Source organism: Panthera leo, chromosome D4, assembly GCF_018350215.1.
Source record: "Panthera leo isolate Ple1 chromosome D4, P.leo_Ple1_pat1.1, whole genome shotgun sequence".
Lineage (NCBI taxonomy): Eukaryota > Metazoa > Chordata > Mammalia > Carnivora > Felidae > Panthera > Panthera leo.
In genome coordinates, this window is record NC_056691.1 from 7,323,508 (window position 1) to 7,339,277 (window position 15,770).

Here is a 15,770-nt window from a genome sequence, read left to right on the forward strand (position 1 = left end):
CGCTAAGCTGGGAAGCTTTTTTTCTTTTTCTTTTTTTTTTTTTTTTCTTTTGTACAAAATTGACTTGTCTGGTTTAAATCTTCCCATTTCTCCTCTTGTCCCTCCTCGGATTTTACTTCCTTGGTAACGTGTTAAACAAGTGCATCCTGCGAAGGTTTGCGAAAAGAGGATCTGCTCACAAAGAAGGCTGGGGGGAAGCTTGCAGCCACGTAGAGACAGGAGTGTGTGATGTTATATATCATGTGTTGCAGTTGGGAACTTGCTGAAGTTTAAGGGTCACACGCGAATGCACTCCAGTTGCCATTAGTTGTCTGTGGCAGCCGGACTAGACCCTCCAGTGCCTTTGAGAGGAGTAGGGGACAGTTCTTTCCCAGTTACTTTCCAAAAACACTTTTTCTTACTGGCTGTTGAAGTCGTCATTGTTGCTCGAAGGACTTAACAGTTCTTGAGCCTGAGCAGTTAAGTCCCAGTGCTGCTGTCACTCCCTGCCTTCCTGGTTCACCGTAGGCCAGTTGGGAGAGGGCATCTTTTCTCTGATCCCTGATTCCACCCAAGTTACTTAAGGGTAGTCGGTTTGTCAGAGACCGAATACCTGAGGTCTGTTGTTGGTTTGCTTGGAAGTGATCATCGTTCCAAATAAGAAAAGCAACCTTTTTTGAGGGGAGGGGGGCAGGTGGGGTGGACTCCAGGGTTCACCTAGTAGGTGAAATTCCTTTTGGGCCAAAATAGGCGGGGTAGGGGATGTTAGATAATAGCAAACTAATGTTTGGTACCAGCCTTGCCTTTATTCATACAGCAGAAAGGGGTCTTTCCATTGTTTCAAAAGGGAGCTGAGTATCCTCAGTCTTTTTTTTTTTTTCTCTGAGTATTCTTCCTTGCTAGTAAATTAAATCTGAGGACAATCTTTTCACTTTGGTCCCTCGCGTATTGTAGGTAGTGATCTCTGGAGTTGGAATGTTAGTTTGTAATTCTTGCCAAATATAGATGAAGTACCTCTTGAAGAAGATAATTCAGGAAGTGGCATCCGGGCCACACTCGCTTCCCTGGAGAAGTCATTTTCTGTGTTTCTGTAATTATTCTCTGTAGAGGGTATTAGAAAGAAGGTAGAAATACAGGACTTGACTCCAACTTTTTACTTGCTTGGTTGCTTCACAGGATCCATTAAGATTGAAAATCAAATTTAAAAATAAACAAGCATGTAGGAAATCTATGCAGTAAAAAAAATGTGCTGCCTTACTCCATCCTGGAGGATGAGGCGTATGACAAAATCTTTAAATGACTCTAACCTGTCGTTTGGTAAAAGATGCCCAAGTTCCAGGTTTTCCATTTACTCCAGGCAGAGTTGACGCTAAACCCATTTTTTCTTTATTGGGGTGAAATAAAATATCCATACAGAAAAGTACACGTATGTTAAGCTTGATGAAATTTCATGAGCTAAACACAACTGAGCAACTGGTGTTCAGATCAAGAAATAGAATGTCATCAACACTCCAGAAACATCTCTCACACTGCCCTCCAGTCACCGTGTTCCCTAGCCACAGCCTTGACTTCTAACAGATATATTAATTTTGCCTGTCTTTAAAAATACCTTATGTAAGTTGGATGACTGAATATGTACTCCTGGGGCTGTCTTCTTTGCTGACATAACAACGTTTTAGTAGGTCAGATAATTTGGATTTCCCTTTAAAGGTGGTGGGAACAGGGACGCCTGGGTGGCTCAGGAGCGTCTGACTTCGGCTCAGGTCATGATCTCATGATCTCTCTCTCTGCCCCTCCCCTGCTCGCTCGCATGCGCTCTCTCTCTCTCTCAAAAATAAAATAAAAACATTAAAAAAAATTTTTAAAGATGATGAGAACAGTTGAGATTGCAGAGTTAGTTGGCCAGGCGTCACTTAATATGATAGAATCAAGGAAAACACTAGCAGAACAGAAGCGGTGTTTTCTGTCCCGATGAGGGCCTGATAGGGGGACCATAGACAGGAGCGAAGCATACAGCATGGAGCCAGTGCGGGGTGAGCAAGGAGAATGCGCCTTGCACCATCCGTCTCCAGATGCATTTGACAGTTGCTCTGTGAGGGCCACCCACCCCCCACATCAAAAGAAGTGCCTGGTCTCGGGGCCGAAATTACTGTGTTTGTTTCCCAGCTTTTAGCTACGAGTTTTCATTGTTTGTGAGTTAATTCCGTGAACCACGTACAATAGCGTAGTTCTAACCGTTTTACAGACAGGTACAGATATTAACAGAGGTTGGGGGAAGGCCTAAAGTGGGTATTTGGGGTGGACCTGGAGGGTACGGAGGATGTGGGTTTGGGGAAAAAGGGGGCAAGAGAAGTGAGGAGGGGAAGGACCACCCATGTGGACTCGAAAGCAGTAAGTAAGAACAGAGACAAGGATCCAGTTATGATCCACGTTGGGAACAGGATCAGGGGATTTGTCTGGAAGACTGGAATCATGAGGGCTGTCCATAGTTGAGAGCGGACCTGAGATGGAGGAAGCTGATGGGGCCCTTCTCGTCCGATCGGATCTCCTCAAGGCCAAGAATGGGAGCAGCCGCACATTCCTTCAGGTGCAGCCAGCCTTGCGGGACTGCAGATGGGCAGGTAGGGCTACAGCACAAGGTCAGACCCCGTGCCAGGGGCCTTGATAGAGCTCAGGCTTTCTGAATGTCAGTTATTCCTCAAGTTCCGAGCCAGATATAAGAAGTTTCCTTTCTAGGCCTGCCGAATACTATACACAGAAAGCTAACCAGATGCCAGGGCTGTGTACAAGTTCTTGTTTTTCTTGTGTGTGAAGAAATGGATTAATGTTTTCCCAACCTTTTCAGCGTGACCAGTAGATTCCATTTCTTTCTGTAACTTGACTGAGTCATTCATGTTGGTTTTTTCTTTTTTTCTCTTTTCTTTCTTTCTTTGTTTCTTTTTCTTTTTCTTTTTCTTTCTCCTTCCCCTTTTTTTTTAAAATAAATATGTTGTCATGTTGGTTAAGGGACTAGTCATTGTTGCGAACGTTCATACTTCTGCAGTGATGTCAGTGAACATAATTTAACTTGTGTAAAACTTTTGTCTACCAACACTAAAAATAGTTTTATTGGTCACTTTTAAGCAGTAACTACACTGAAGGAAAGAAATCATTCAGTGATACATGGCATGGGGGACACTTTAATATGCTTGAATATTTGGTTTAGTGAGTGATAAATTCAGTTTTACTTCTAGAATCTTCCATAAGTAGATATTTATTACTTTTTTGAAAGGATTGTGATCTTTAGCTGTGTAAATAGCTATTCACACAGACCGAGTAGTCATTTGTACTCAAAGACTGACAAAGAATGTGTTTTTCATTTGCCAAATTTTACTACCTTTGTATCTTCTTGTATAAAGGTTGGAGGTTTGTTTATGTTTTTGTTTTTAAAGAAAAAACTCCAGCCAGTTACTTTTCTTTTATATTTCTGAAGAAGCCTTTGTGTCTCAAACCATGGCCATGTGGTGTTCACCCTTTGCAATTCAGGTAATTAATTCAGTGGTGACATCATAAGGAATGTGTTCATTTTTCCATTTCAAATTCCTCTTCATGGGATCTGATGGTTAACTCCTATTAAGAACCCGTTTGGAAAAACTCAGTTCTGAAGGGCAGTTATGTGTTAATTTAAACTTGTCCCCCTTTGGCATTGTGAGAATGAAGTTCTATTTCAGGGAAGGTCTTCCCTCTTCTACAATGAAGAAGAACTAAAATTGTGGGTCATTTTGATCCTAATTCTGTTAGTTGGTCGATCTGTTTGATGTTGATCGAATGATATTTACTGAGTCAAATACACAGTGAAAGATAGCAGTGGTAGGACAGCCTTTTATTATTTAATCCTAATGTTTTACAAAGCCAAAAATGTCAAATTTATAGATCTACTATATATATATATATATATAATTTATATTAATTAATTAAAATAAATAAGGAATACTTATTTAATGCAGCTATATTTTGATATTTGTTTTACTTTGGCTATTCAGCTCTATCTATACCTGTAGGTTTTTCTCTTTGTAGATGCCTGGGCAAGCAGATAGTCTAAATGCTTTTATAACAGTGGCTTTTATGCCTTTTTGACTGTAACACACAATAAGCTACATTTTTCTCATCTTACCCAGAATACACTATATGCATTAAGATCTACAGACACGTATACCCACAAGTAAACTGAAGTAAAACAGTACTTAACCGTTAATACATCTGATGTACTCTGATAGTTTCTCTTTTATTCTAGTCAGTTCTGTTTCATTACAAAACACTTTCAGTATTGAATAATTGATTGCAGGGCCTGCTATCAGTCTGCCACCAGTTTGAAAAATGCTGCTTTAGAAACTTTAGTGCTTTGTTAAACTTACGGCCACGGCATGGTTACCTTCCTGAACATACCTATGTTTGCCTTAAAAAATCCTTTTGCTCCCAAGTTCATTCTCATTTTGTGTGATTTCTTACAGTCCTAGTTATTCCCTTCTCCCTTGCCATTTGTGGTAGGGCCACAGATTTCTAGAACTTTCCCTACTCCTCGATGAGTTCATGATTGAGGCAAGGTAAATGAAACATTTGTAGGTAATGACTACTAAAAGTAGTGACATTTAGTGAGCTAAGGGTGTATGAGAGTTATATAGATGGATTGAAGTAAGGAGCGGGGATTCTAAGAGAGGTTACTGAACTTTTAATGTTGCCTTCCAGTAGTGTTTTCCTGAAGGTGCTGAATTTCTTTCAGTAACCTGTAATTATTCGTTTTATGTGGAAGGTTCTCAATTCTGCTTTGATTTTTAGGTTAGGATTGACTAACTTAGAGAATAAATTTCTAAATTGGACTTGATCATTTCTTTTTCTCCTACGTCCATCCTCCTTCCCCCTTTCTCTTACCTTTGTCTGTATTTACTACCTGCATTTTGAATATCCTAGCCGTTAATTTAAGTTTAAAAGGGTACTGCCAGATATTTTACACCATACTTAGGGAAGATGATGTTCATTGAGGAAATTTTTACAACATAGAAAAATAGAAAAATTAGAATATGTGTATTTCTAGATAGGTAAGGGTTGAAATGAATCCAAAGATAAGACAGTCGGGGGTCCTATTAGATGAGATCCATAATGTTCATTATATTGTCTTTTCTGAGTGGTCTTGAATGACAGAAAGGTCTTGAATCTCTGGAGGGAACAGTAGTTTATCTTCATATTTTTTAATTGCTAGAACTCAGTGCTTCACTGCTTTGATTTTTTTTTAAGATTGTATCTTATTGGTGATTATGTGGCTTGAGTAATATCTGTACATCCTAGTGTTCAGAATAAATATGTTAATATTCTTAGCATTACCAACATCAGACCTTGGCATTGCCTGCACGACTGTGTGGTCTATATGTGGTGGTTACGAGGTGTAACCTCCCTAAGTTTGTGTTCCACGTCTCACTGATGTGGAAACATCCCCCTCTGTTCCTGTGTAACTTCTGTTGTGAAGTCTGTGAATCTGTCGGTCTCACTGAATAAAGTTACAAAACCACAGAAATAGTCAACCCTCCCTTGTTGTGGGTTACTTTATCATAATTCAGTACCCTCCCTTCCAATTTAGAGAAACGATATCGTACACATCCAAGGCATTTCCTCTATAATATCCTCCAGGTTCACGGGCACATGTTTGCACTCTCCTCTCGTTAAAATTGGAGACAAGAATAATTTTGATTTATTGGTTTCATCTAATATAGCTGTGTTTATATTGTTGCCAATAAAATGACTTACACGATTGGTTTTTGTTTATACAGTCTTTTCTGAGGAGTCAGTCACCTGTGTTAGGACAAGGTACATTCTGCTTATTAAAATGAACTCCTGGGATCTAAGAACATTCAGCTCTATCTGTCCTTGATTGAATTGCAAAATGTGCTTCACACCGCAACCGTGCATGAGAATAACTTATATTATCTGTCAATAGGCTTTTCATTTCTATATTCTTCAGGCTACAAACGCTGTAACCGGAGAAGCGCAGGGGAATAGCTCGGGTCTATTAATGATCAAGGCAGAGACGTTGAAAAAGCAGTTAATGAAATTATACAATCATTAACCTGAAGGGAAAAGAATAAAAAGAATCAATAAAACCCCTATTTTAGATGGCTTAGATGTATATAAAGAAACCAATTCAGGAGCAGTTTGTTTGCTGACAGTATTTTGTGCCTCATTATCAGGTTTTCTGTGCGGGGTAAGAATAACGCTTGTGGCATAAGGAATGGAAAATGTAACAAAGGCTAAATGTAGCCTAAGGAAATGAAATGATGTATGAAAATTAATAATTAACTGGCTCATCAGATGAATTATGACTCTAGATGAGTTTATTAATGATATTTACTAAGAAAGGGCTCTTGGCTGTAAATAGGCATTATGGAACTCGTGTTTTTGGAATGCTCTTGAATGGATGAGTTAACATTGCTTTTCATTTGTTGAATCTTTTAATCTGTGAGCCGCAGTGCCTAGAGTCTTGGGTAGAAGGTAGAGTCATGATTTTGTATTTTGATCAAAGTCATAGCTTTTCCAGAAAACTAGTGAAATCATTAAATGGTTTTGTGGCTGAGTTTCCTTAGCAGTTAAGTAGTTTCCTTTTAGACCTGACTTAAAGGAGGATGTTTTAGGAGTTTGAAAGTGGTCAAAGGAAGAATATATTAACTCACGTTGACTCATTTGACAAAATGAACATTTTTATTGTTTGAACCGATGGAGTATTAAAAACTCTAAATGTATCAATATGTCAGATTCAGAATACCATAAATTTGTACTTTTGGATGTTCCTTGCTTTTCCTTTCTCTTCTTTTTTTTTTTTTTTTTTTTTTCTGTTGATACCTTGGGGAAAGGTACTGGATAGAGGATGAAAGAAAAAGTAATTCTGGGAAACTTGAGTGAGTTTTTAAATAGAAGGATGCTCTACCAGTGGAATCCTGCCACTTAGATTTTGATACTGATGAGTTATGATTTCACTTTTCGTCAAAGCGTAGGCAAACTTAATCCGGATACCATTTTTCGAGGTTGCCTTTTAAGTGTTGTCTTTCAGCACACTGCTGGTGTGCGAGCCTCCTACGAGCTCTTGCTTTGATGGAGTGGATGGAGATTATTATTTTTGCTTCCATGTTTACCCTGTCCCCTCGGTTTAAACGTCATAGGTATAAAATCTACATATTTATCCTTGATCTCTATAAGTGGGTATTTTCTTTTAAAGTTTATTTATTTTGAGACAGACAGAGAGAGAGCGCAAGCAGGACAGGGGCAGAGAGGGGGACAGAAGATCCGAAGTGGGCTCTGGGCTCTGTGCTGACAGCAGAGAGCCAGATGTGGGGCTCAAACTCATGAACCATGAGATCATGGCCTGAGCCCAAGTTGGGTGCTTAACCAACTGAGTCACCCAAGCGCCCCATCAGTAGGTATGTTGGATCATCTTCCTTATCTTAATTATTTTGAAGATCAGAATTTCAAGAGACCTCAGTGATTATGACCAACTTCCTTATTTTATGGATGAAAGCTCTGAGTCCAAAGAAGTTATAAATGATGTGCCACAGGTAGAACTCTGGTGTCCTGCCTTCTAATTGAGTGCTTTTTTTTTTTCCCCACTCTGACTCAATGAGGAAGCGTCTTTCTTAAAAGTTAGCAGTTCATTCCTTTTTTGTTACCAAGTGGACCTAGGATTATAAATGAACATATGGCCTAGCTAAAAAGTATATAAAGTTTTATGGTATCGGTAGATAAAATTGATTTTTAAATTCTGGTCTCTAATGCTTGAAAAATCTGTTGGCATAATTAATGTGAAAACTGGATTATTAAGCATATTTTCACATACAGTTTATTTTTGACTTGAGGCTGGTTTTCTCAGCTCATAAGCCACTGCCCCACTGGCGTTTCTTTATGGTATCAACCACTTTACTTTCTGGCTGTTGCTTTTCTGGTAATAAAATTTAAGTGCATTTTTTGTTATTGTTGTTACTTCCAACCTAAAGTGATTTAAAACAGGGGCACAGTTTATAAATAAAATAAAATGAAAGTCCAGGTTGACAGGCAAGTATGAGTGTCTGATACTTAATTAACTTCTTAATGCTTTATTTTTCCTGCACACTGACCTTTTTGATGATCTGACCCAATACTAAGCACCTACTTATGTGTTTTTATTCAGATATTTGATGAGAATTCCTGCTTGCGTGTGATATTGCTGCCAAAGAAATGACTCCTTTATTTTTAAAAACCTGGAAATGGGCATAGTCTGCAAATCTTCAGACACTGGTCACATGGACTCATAGTGACTCAATGCCAGTCATGTTGGATGATTCCGTATTTTCAACAAATTGCCAGTACAACATATGTATACTTTGATTTATTTATTTAGGTTGGTACTGAATGAGGGCTCTCTTCTGCAGGGTTCAGAGTACTCAGAAAACACTACTTTTTTAAATATATTTTTTAATGTTTTTTATTTATTTTTGAGACAGAGAGCATGAGCAGGGGAGGGGCAGAGAGTAGAGGGAGACACAGAATCCGAAGCAGGCTCTGGGCTCCGAGATATCAGCACAGAGCCCGACACGGGGCTCGAACCCACGGACTGTGAGATCGTGACCTGAGCCGAAGTCGGACGCTTAACCGACTGAGCCACCCAGGCGCCCCCGCTATTTTATGAATTAGTGGAGAATAGATGGCCAATATCCTTTGGCAAAGCACAGAGACATCAAATGACTCTTGCTCATAATCAACCCAGGAATCAATAGACCGGAAGATAATACACTGGAGTTCTTTTTAAATGGACACAGCAGAAAACGCATTAGAAGTTTTCCAACGTGAAAAACCAACATCTTACAACCAGTTTGATACCGGGGTTCATTTCTTATTGTTCCATAAAACAACTTAAATGATAAGGTTTGGGTAAGCTGGATTTACTTGTCCATTCTTGGGGACTGTAATGGAGGGAAGGGCGGGAGTTAGATATCAGAGGATTTCTCAAGAATGCTTGGCTTGGTAGTATGAAATGTGACAGAATTCTTTTTTTCTAATGTTTATTTATTTTTGAGAGAGAGAGAGAGAGAGAGAGAGAGAGGATTGCAAGCAGGCTCCACACTGTCAGCACAGAGCCTGATGTGGGGCTTGATCTCTTGAACTGTGAGATCATGACCTGAGCTGAAATGAAGAGTTGGACGCTTAACAACTGAGCCACCTGGGTGCCTTAGACTAATAGAATTCTTTTTTTTTTTTTTTCAATACTTATTTTTTGAGAGAGAGAAATGCACGTGTGCGAGGGGCAGAGAGAGGGGGGACAGAAGACGGGAAGCGGGCTCTGAGCTGTCAGCACGGAGCCCAATGTATGGCTCGAACCCACCAACCATAAGATCATGACCTGAGCTGAAGTCGGACACTTAACCGACTGAGCCACCCTGGCATCCCTGGAATTCTTCATAAGGTAGAAAATTGGTAAGGATGAGGAAAACTTTCCAAATGTTGTATTGTTAATAATTTTTGAAGTTTTTCAACATATGGGAACACATAAGTCGGAGGGCACAGAGAGTGCTTGCCTTGAAAATCAAGTATTTTTGATTTTCTAAAAGGATCAAAGAAAAAAAAAACTCTTTGTAGAGAGTTTTCTCTATGTGATGTTCTGCCCTAGATGACCAATGGAGCCACTCATTTAGGATTTGGTTGGAAATACTTGTCTAAGACACTGAGTGGATCGTATAGAAAAAGCAGGAATCATCCAGTTGAGAATATCTGACCACTGCTGCTTTGCACTCAGTCCTGTTTCCTGCATTTGTTCAGCTTCGGCTCCTTTTCATGACTATCCTGTCTGTGGAAAAGAATGCAGATGGTGACTGTGTCTGTCACTCATTTGGAGTAGTGACACTTAATCACCTCATTGAGTCTGTGTACATTTCGGAGAGCTGTTACAGATCAAGGCAGGGAATGGCCTTTTCTAAAGATTTGGAAGCAGAGAGCACTGACCTTACGATGCACAGATGCGTAATGACGTCCTGTGGTCTTATCAGTCCTTGGTTCTCTCTTTGCTGCTTGAGGAAAGGGGTGGTGAATGGCTGATGTACTGTATGTGGAGTATGGTGGACATACTTACCGTTAGAAGGGCTCTTCTTTTGTTATGCTTTCCATAAAGTGTTTTGCACAGACTTTTTCCTTTTCTAGGGCCTTCATAGAAGGTGAGGGTATGGTGAGGTCGATTCTTTTGCCATCCCCGTAACTCAGAATCATCATGTTGCTGTGTTTGGATATATGGGCATAGGACGTCTTTGCGAGAATCCCAGGCCCACATTTTTATCTTTTGTAAATCCAGGGACTGTGAAAACTTTGCTCTTACAGTAAAAATCAGAGGTGGTTTGACATCCTTTTCAGAGGCCATATCTTTGGTTTGTTTCCTGGAAACGTTGAAGCATTGGTCTCATAGCTCATGAGGTGATGCTTTGGGTTTCCTAAGACTCACTGTAGCAGAAGTGAACTAGGATGGACAGATCCTCTGGGGAGCAAAATAAGTTTCATCCTGTAAGCTGGCACCAGTTGATTGGTTGTAGTTGCCAAGAGCCCTGTATTGAGAAGGGCTCAGTGGTAAACACAACAACGCAGTGATCCATAACCCACGTCTACCGTGAATGCAGGAAGGGAGAGTGCCTGCCAATGAACCATGCATTGGATGACCCTGCCTTGCATAAAAGGCTGTTTTGCTAAGAGTGCTTCTTTTCCGCCTTATGTGAATGCTACACAGGTTGAAAATTCACTGTGACTTATTTTCATTTTTACCTTTAAAAATGCCTGCATTTATTTTTTTAAACAGGCTAATAACCCACACCATGGATAACTTATTGGACTTTGCCTGAAAGGACTCATTAGTTCCATTGGATACTTGACCATCCTGGCCACGGGTTTTTCCAGAATGAATGGAAGGTCATGCAGCATGAGTCTCCACCGGACATCAGGAAGCCCGCAGGGGCCTGGGATGGTCAGTGGCCAACACATTCCTCCCATCCGAGCCCACTCTGGGACTCCTGGCCCCTCGTCCTGTGGCAGCACGTTGAGCTCTGCCATCGGAAGCCTTGCTGACAGCCTGCATCTCAAGATGCCCTCGGGAGGAGGGCTGGCTCCTCAGAGCAGCGTGGCCGAGAGCCCCCTCCGTCTGCCCGCCTTGAGCCCCCGGAGACAAGTGCTCACCAATGGGAAGCCACGATTCCAGGTCACCCAGGCTGGAGGCATGTCAGGGCCACACACTTTAAAGCCAAAGCATCAGGAGTTTGGAAGTCCTTTTCCTCCAAATCCTGGGAAAGGTAGGATTGTCTTTCTGGGATCTTTTACGAGTGGAAACTAGTTTTTTCTCCCCCCGGTTCCTCCTCTGCCAGCAGATCATATGGAAAAATACGTGATTGAGTGTCAGGGTCAGAGCTGATGGTCTCACAGTAGGTAGCTTACTTGGCCAGGGGGTGGGTGTGGATGTGCGTGTGAGGGTGCGGAGGCGACAGTGGCAAACGTGACACCTTGTGGGACCGTGAAGCAGAGTGGAAGGCGAGGCAGATCAGCAACATGGATGAGGGTGGGTGGGCAGTGGAAGGTGTAAGGGTGACTTGAGAGAGATCCTGCCCTCTGGACACACAAAGGGGCTGGATGCCGAAGGCCGTGGAAGGTGGCGGGGGGCGGCCAGAAGGGTCATTGTGCTAGTCGGGTGCCAGAAGACAGGTTTGGAAAGAAAAGGATAAAAGAGGAGAGATTTTAATAGCCAATAAAGTGAAGAATTAGTACATAGCAATGATAAAAAATTATTCCTAGAGCAGAACCCGTAAGTTTTGTAACAAAGCCGGTGACAAGAGTGGAGAAAGCTGGAAGAGAAAGTGAAGGGGTATGTGTTGGGGCTTGTAGAGAACTGGAAAACTTGGTTAATTGAAATGCGGAGAGAATGTGCTTTTAATTTAGCAGTATTTGGTTAATGTGCATTTGAAATGAAAGAATAATTGTTGGAGAATAGCAGATTATTTGAATGAAACACTCTCTCTAGAAACCGGTGTTGACTTAATGAGTTATATTGCAAATGAGATGTGTATTTGGGCTAGAAAGAGAAAGACTGTGTATCTCCTGTGAACTACAGCTTTGTTATGTAAAATAGCACAATTATCTGTTCCTTTAGGTATTTTTAGCATTTGGTTTTAAATGTTTATATTTAAAGTGTTTGCACTACGAAACGGAATTGCTAGCAGCCCAAGTGGCCATTCACCCACTTAACTGATAGCTCACCCAGTTAGGGTGAATAATTATTTGTATCAGGCAAATAACCAAAAAGTTGTTTTGGTGTCTCCGTACTCCTCCGCATGGTCTAAATGGGTCGATTAAGGAAAAGCCTGAAACACGTATGTCGCTTTTTTCCTATTTATTTATTTGTTTATTGGTTTAGGGTTGGTTTGAGGTTGTTTTGTTTCTTACACCTGCTGATGTTTAGTATGAGTATAGGAAACACTTCTCCCGGGTCTGCATCCAAACCCCATTGTTGTCAGGGTGCTGTGTCCCTGGTGTGACAAGCTATGTTCCTTGATGTCAAGCTCACGTGCTTGGGTTTTCAGGGGCCGAGACCTAGTAAAATCTTTCAGCCCCTGCTGGTCTAGTATGCCGTAGCTTGCTTTCGTCTATACTTGTGTTGAAAGCCTGACTGGCGACGATCATCGAAGTCTTCCAATATGTCGAAGACTTCCAATATACGATCTCAGTTATTCCTCATGGCGGCCCTGAGCCGGACGCTACTGTTAATTGACTGATACAGGAACTAAGGTCTAGGAAGTAGAAGTGACTTCAGCATTGCCAGCTGGTCAGGAGTTTGGGGATGTTACTTTGATAGTGAGCAGAAGTGGTTATAAGTGTACTCATGGTTTAGGAAAAATGCTTCAAGTAATCCAGGGACAGTGAACTCTCAGGGTTAATACATCCTGGAACTCAGGTAAAATGTAAGCATTAGTTTACCTGCCTCCCTCCCCACCCCCCCCCCCCCGCCCCTAAGTCTCCTCTTTTTAACTTTCTGGCTCCTTGCACAGCTTCTGAGCTCGTGGCATCTGTTTTGGATGTGCATGGATGGGGTGTGCATGAGCATGGGCCAGGGGTTGAGGACAGCCGTGTTACCATCCTTTCTGGCCTCGGTAGCTTGGATGCCACTCTAGATGGTGCCAGCGGTGGCTGAATGTGTCTCTTTCAGATCTCAGTTGACAGTTCCTAAGCTAAGCCAATAACTGGTTGAAGATGGTGTCCTGGACCGTTTGAACTCCATCCAGTCGTTTACTCAACAGAGAATTATTGAGCATGTACTGTAGGTGAGCCACTGTCCTAGGGTTACGGTAGCCAGTGGGACACAGTCCGGCCCTCAAGGAGTTAGAATTCAGACAAATGAATGGGCAGTTAAAGCACAATTCGGGCTCTGGTAGCGATACACGGAGGGCACTAGGGCCACATTTGGAGGGTTCCCAGCCTGTGCTCGATGAGTGGATCTGGGAGGAGAGTAGGATATCTGGGCGGAACCTGAAGGATAAGTAGCTAGCCTTGCAGTCATGCAGATTGTATGTCGTGTGTGTGTGCACGCGTGTGTGCGTCTGTGCACATGTGTAGGTATGTGTGCGAGGGATGCCGTCCGGAACCTATTCTGGATAGAGAGACAAACACCCTCAAAACCTGGAGAGAGAGATCATGGTGCATTTCATTAACTTCTGCCTGATTCTACAGGGGCAATGGGGAGTCCTGGGGAGTGTACAGACTGTGGTAGGAGATGAGACTGGGACAGGAATAAGCAGAGGCCAGATAAAGGTTATGAATGGTGTGCTGAGGAGTTCGGATCTACCTTGACCCTCTGCGAGTTGCAGAAGGGTTTTAGCCCTGGGGATGATGTGATGGAATGGTGTGATAAACTTGAGGTCGACATCTCTCCCGGGATTTGTCATCGCTTTCTTATGCGTTATTGACATTGTCATGACCCAGAGAGAGAGGTACCAAAGAGCCTGTGACTCTGTGGGTATATTAGTTAGGGGGTTCTCTAGCAAAATAGATCCTATAGGAAATCTATCTCTGCCTATGTCTGTACCTATACCTGTATCTGAATAGAGTGTGGAGGCTGACCGTTGCCAAGAAATGGAAGACGAGTCAGCAAGCTGAAGACCCGGGAAAGCTGATGGCTGGCGTAGCCCCTTTCTGAAGGCCAGCAGGTGTGAAACATACCCACAAAGAACCAACGTTTCAGTTTGAGTCCAAAGGCAGGAAAAGATGCTGACGTCCCAGTGTGAAGGCAGTCATTCAGGGAAGAGTTCTCTCTTGCCTGGTGGAAAGTCAGCCTTTTATTCTCTTCAGACCTTCAACTGATTGGGGAGGTTTATCCGCATTAGGAAGAACAATCTCTTCTACTCAGTCCACTGATTTAAATGTACGTCGCATCCGAAAACACTCACAGGAGCACCCATAATGATATCTGACCAAATATCCGGGCCCCTCATGACCCGCTGAAGTTGACGTAAAACTGTCACAGTGGGGTACCATTACTTTGGGGCCAAGTGCCGTTTACAGGGTGGCGAAGAAAACACACTTTCTAGGCCTTGAGACTGACTCTACCATCTCTCAGGAATCCAGCAGAACTTTGTACAGAAAATACATTCCCTAAGGATTGCCACACAAACACATATCTGACTCCAGGCCGTATCTAGTGGGAGCCTTGTAAGAAATATAAACTTAATTGTAGTGTCTATGTTACTTAAGGAGTAAGTTCCACTCAACTGAAGACTCAGGTAACGGTGGCTTTCCCATCACAGAGCGTGGTTCTCAGGTCGTGTGCCAAGGGCACTGGAGTACCCAGCAAACTCGGGGCACCGTGGGGTATGTTTACTGTTGAGGGAAACAGAGAATATGTGGCGTCCTTTGGACACCAGGCAAACTGCTAGCTTGAGGAGGTTCAGACTTTGAACGTGAGATTGCCCGTGCTGCTTCTAGTGGTGTCCTATCTTTGCAAAGCTACCCTTTCAGGAGTTGTGATGACAGAGCCGGCGCTCGGTGGGCCAAAAGGTGGGAGCAGCCGAAGTGGAGGCGAATGAATGGATAAACAGTACGTTATGTCTCATGCGCACAACGGAATATTCTTCAGCCTCAAAAAGGAAGGAAATTCTGGCACCCAGTACAACATGGACGAACCTTGAAGACACGATGCTGAGTGAATCATGCCAGGCACAAAAAGATAGATGCTATATAGTCGTTCTTGTACGAGGTTCCTAGGAGAGTGAAATCACAGAGACAGAAAGTAGGCTGGTGGTTGCTGTGGACTGGAGGGAGGGGCGATGGGGAGTTCTGGAGATGCACACTGATGCTTGCACAGCAGTGTGAATGCACTAAATACACCCTTAAAAATGGTTAAGGGGCTCCTGGGGGGCCCAGTTAAGTGTCCGACTTCAGCTCAGGTCATGATCCCACAGTTCATCGGTTCGAGCTCCGCGTTGGGCTCTGTGCTGACCGTGTGGAGCCTGCTTGGTATCCTCCCTCCCCTGCTACTCCACCTCTCTCTCTTTCTCTCTCTGCTCCTCCCCCACGTGTGCTCTCTCTCAAATAAATAAATAAATAAACACAACTGTTTCACGTGGCGGGGGGGCATCTGGCTGGCTCAGTCAGTGGTGAGTGACTCTTGATCTTGAGGTTGTGAGTTTGAGCCCCACGTTGGGGGGGAAAGATTACTTAAATAAATAAACTTTAAAACAAAACAAAAATGGTTAAGGTGGTCAATTTTATGTTAGGTGTAT

The 15,770-nt window shown here is 42.5% G+C and overlaps 1 protein-coding gene across 6 annotated transcripts in view; it reads left to right on the forward strand.

Moving 5' to 3' along the window:
• GLIS3 (GLIS family zinc finger 3) overlaps positions 1 to 15,770 on the forward strand; it is a 540,949-nt gene that overhangs the window by 101,570 nt on the left and 423,609 nt on the right. For 4 of the 6 annotated variants that reach the window (XM_042913530.1, XM_042913526.1, XM_042913529.1 and 1 more), the window contains exon 2: positions 10,811 to 11,297. The exons of the other annotated variants lie outside the window; for them this stretch is intronic. In XM_042913530.1, the coding sequence (XP_042769464.1) occupies positions 10,910 to 11,297 (388 nt within the window). In that variant the 5' untranslated portion in view covers positions 10,811 to 10,909. The remainder of the gene's footprint in view (positions 1 to 10,810; positions 11,298 to 15,770) is intronic. 6 annotated transcript variants of the gene reach the window in all.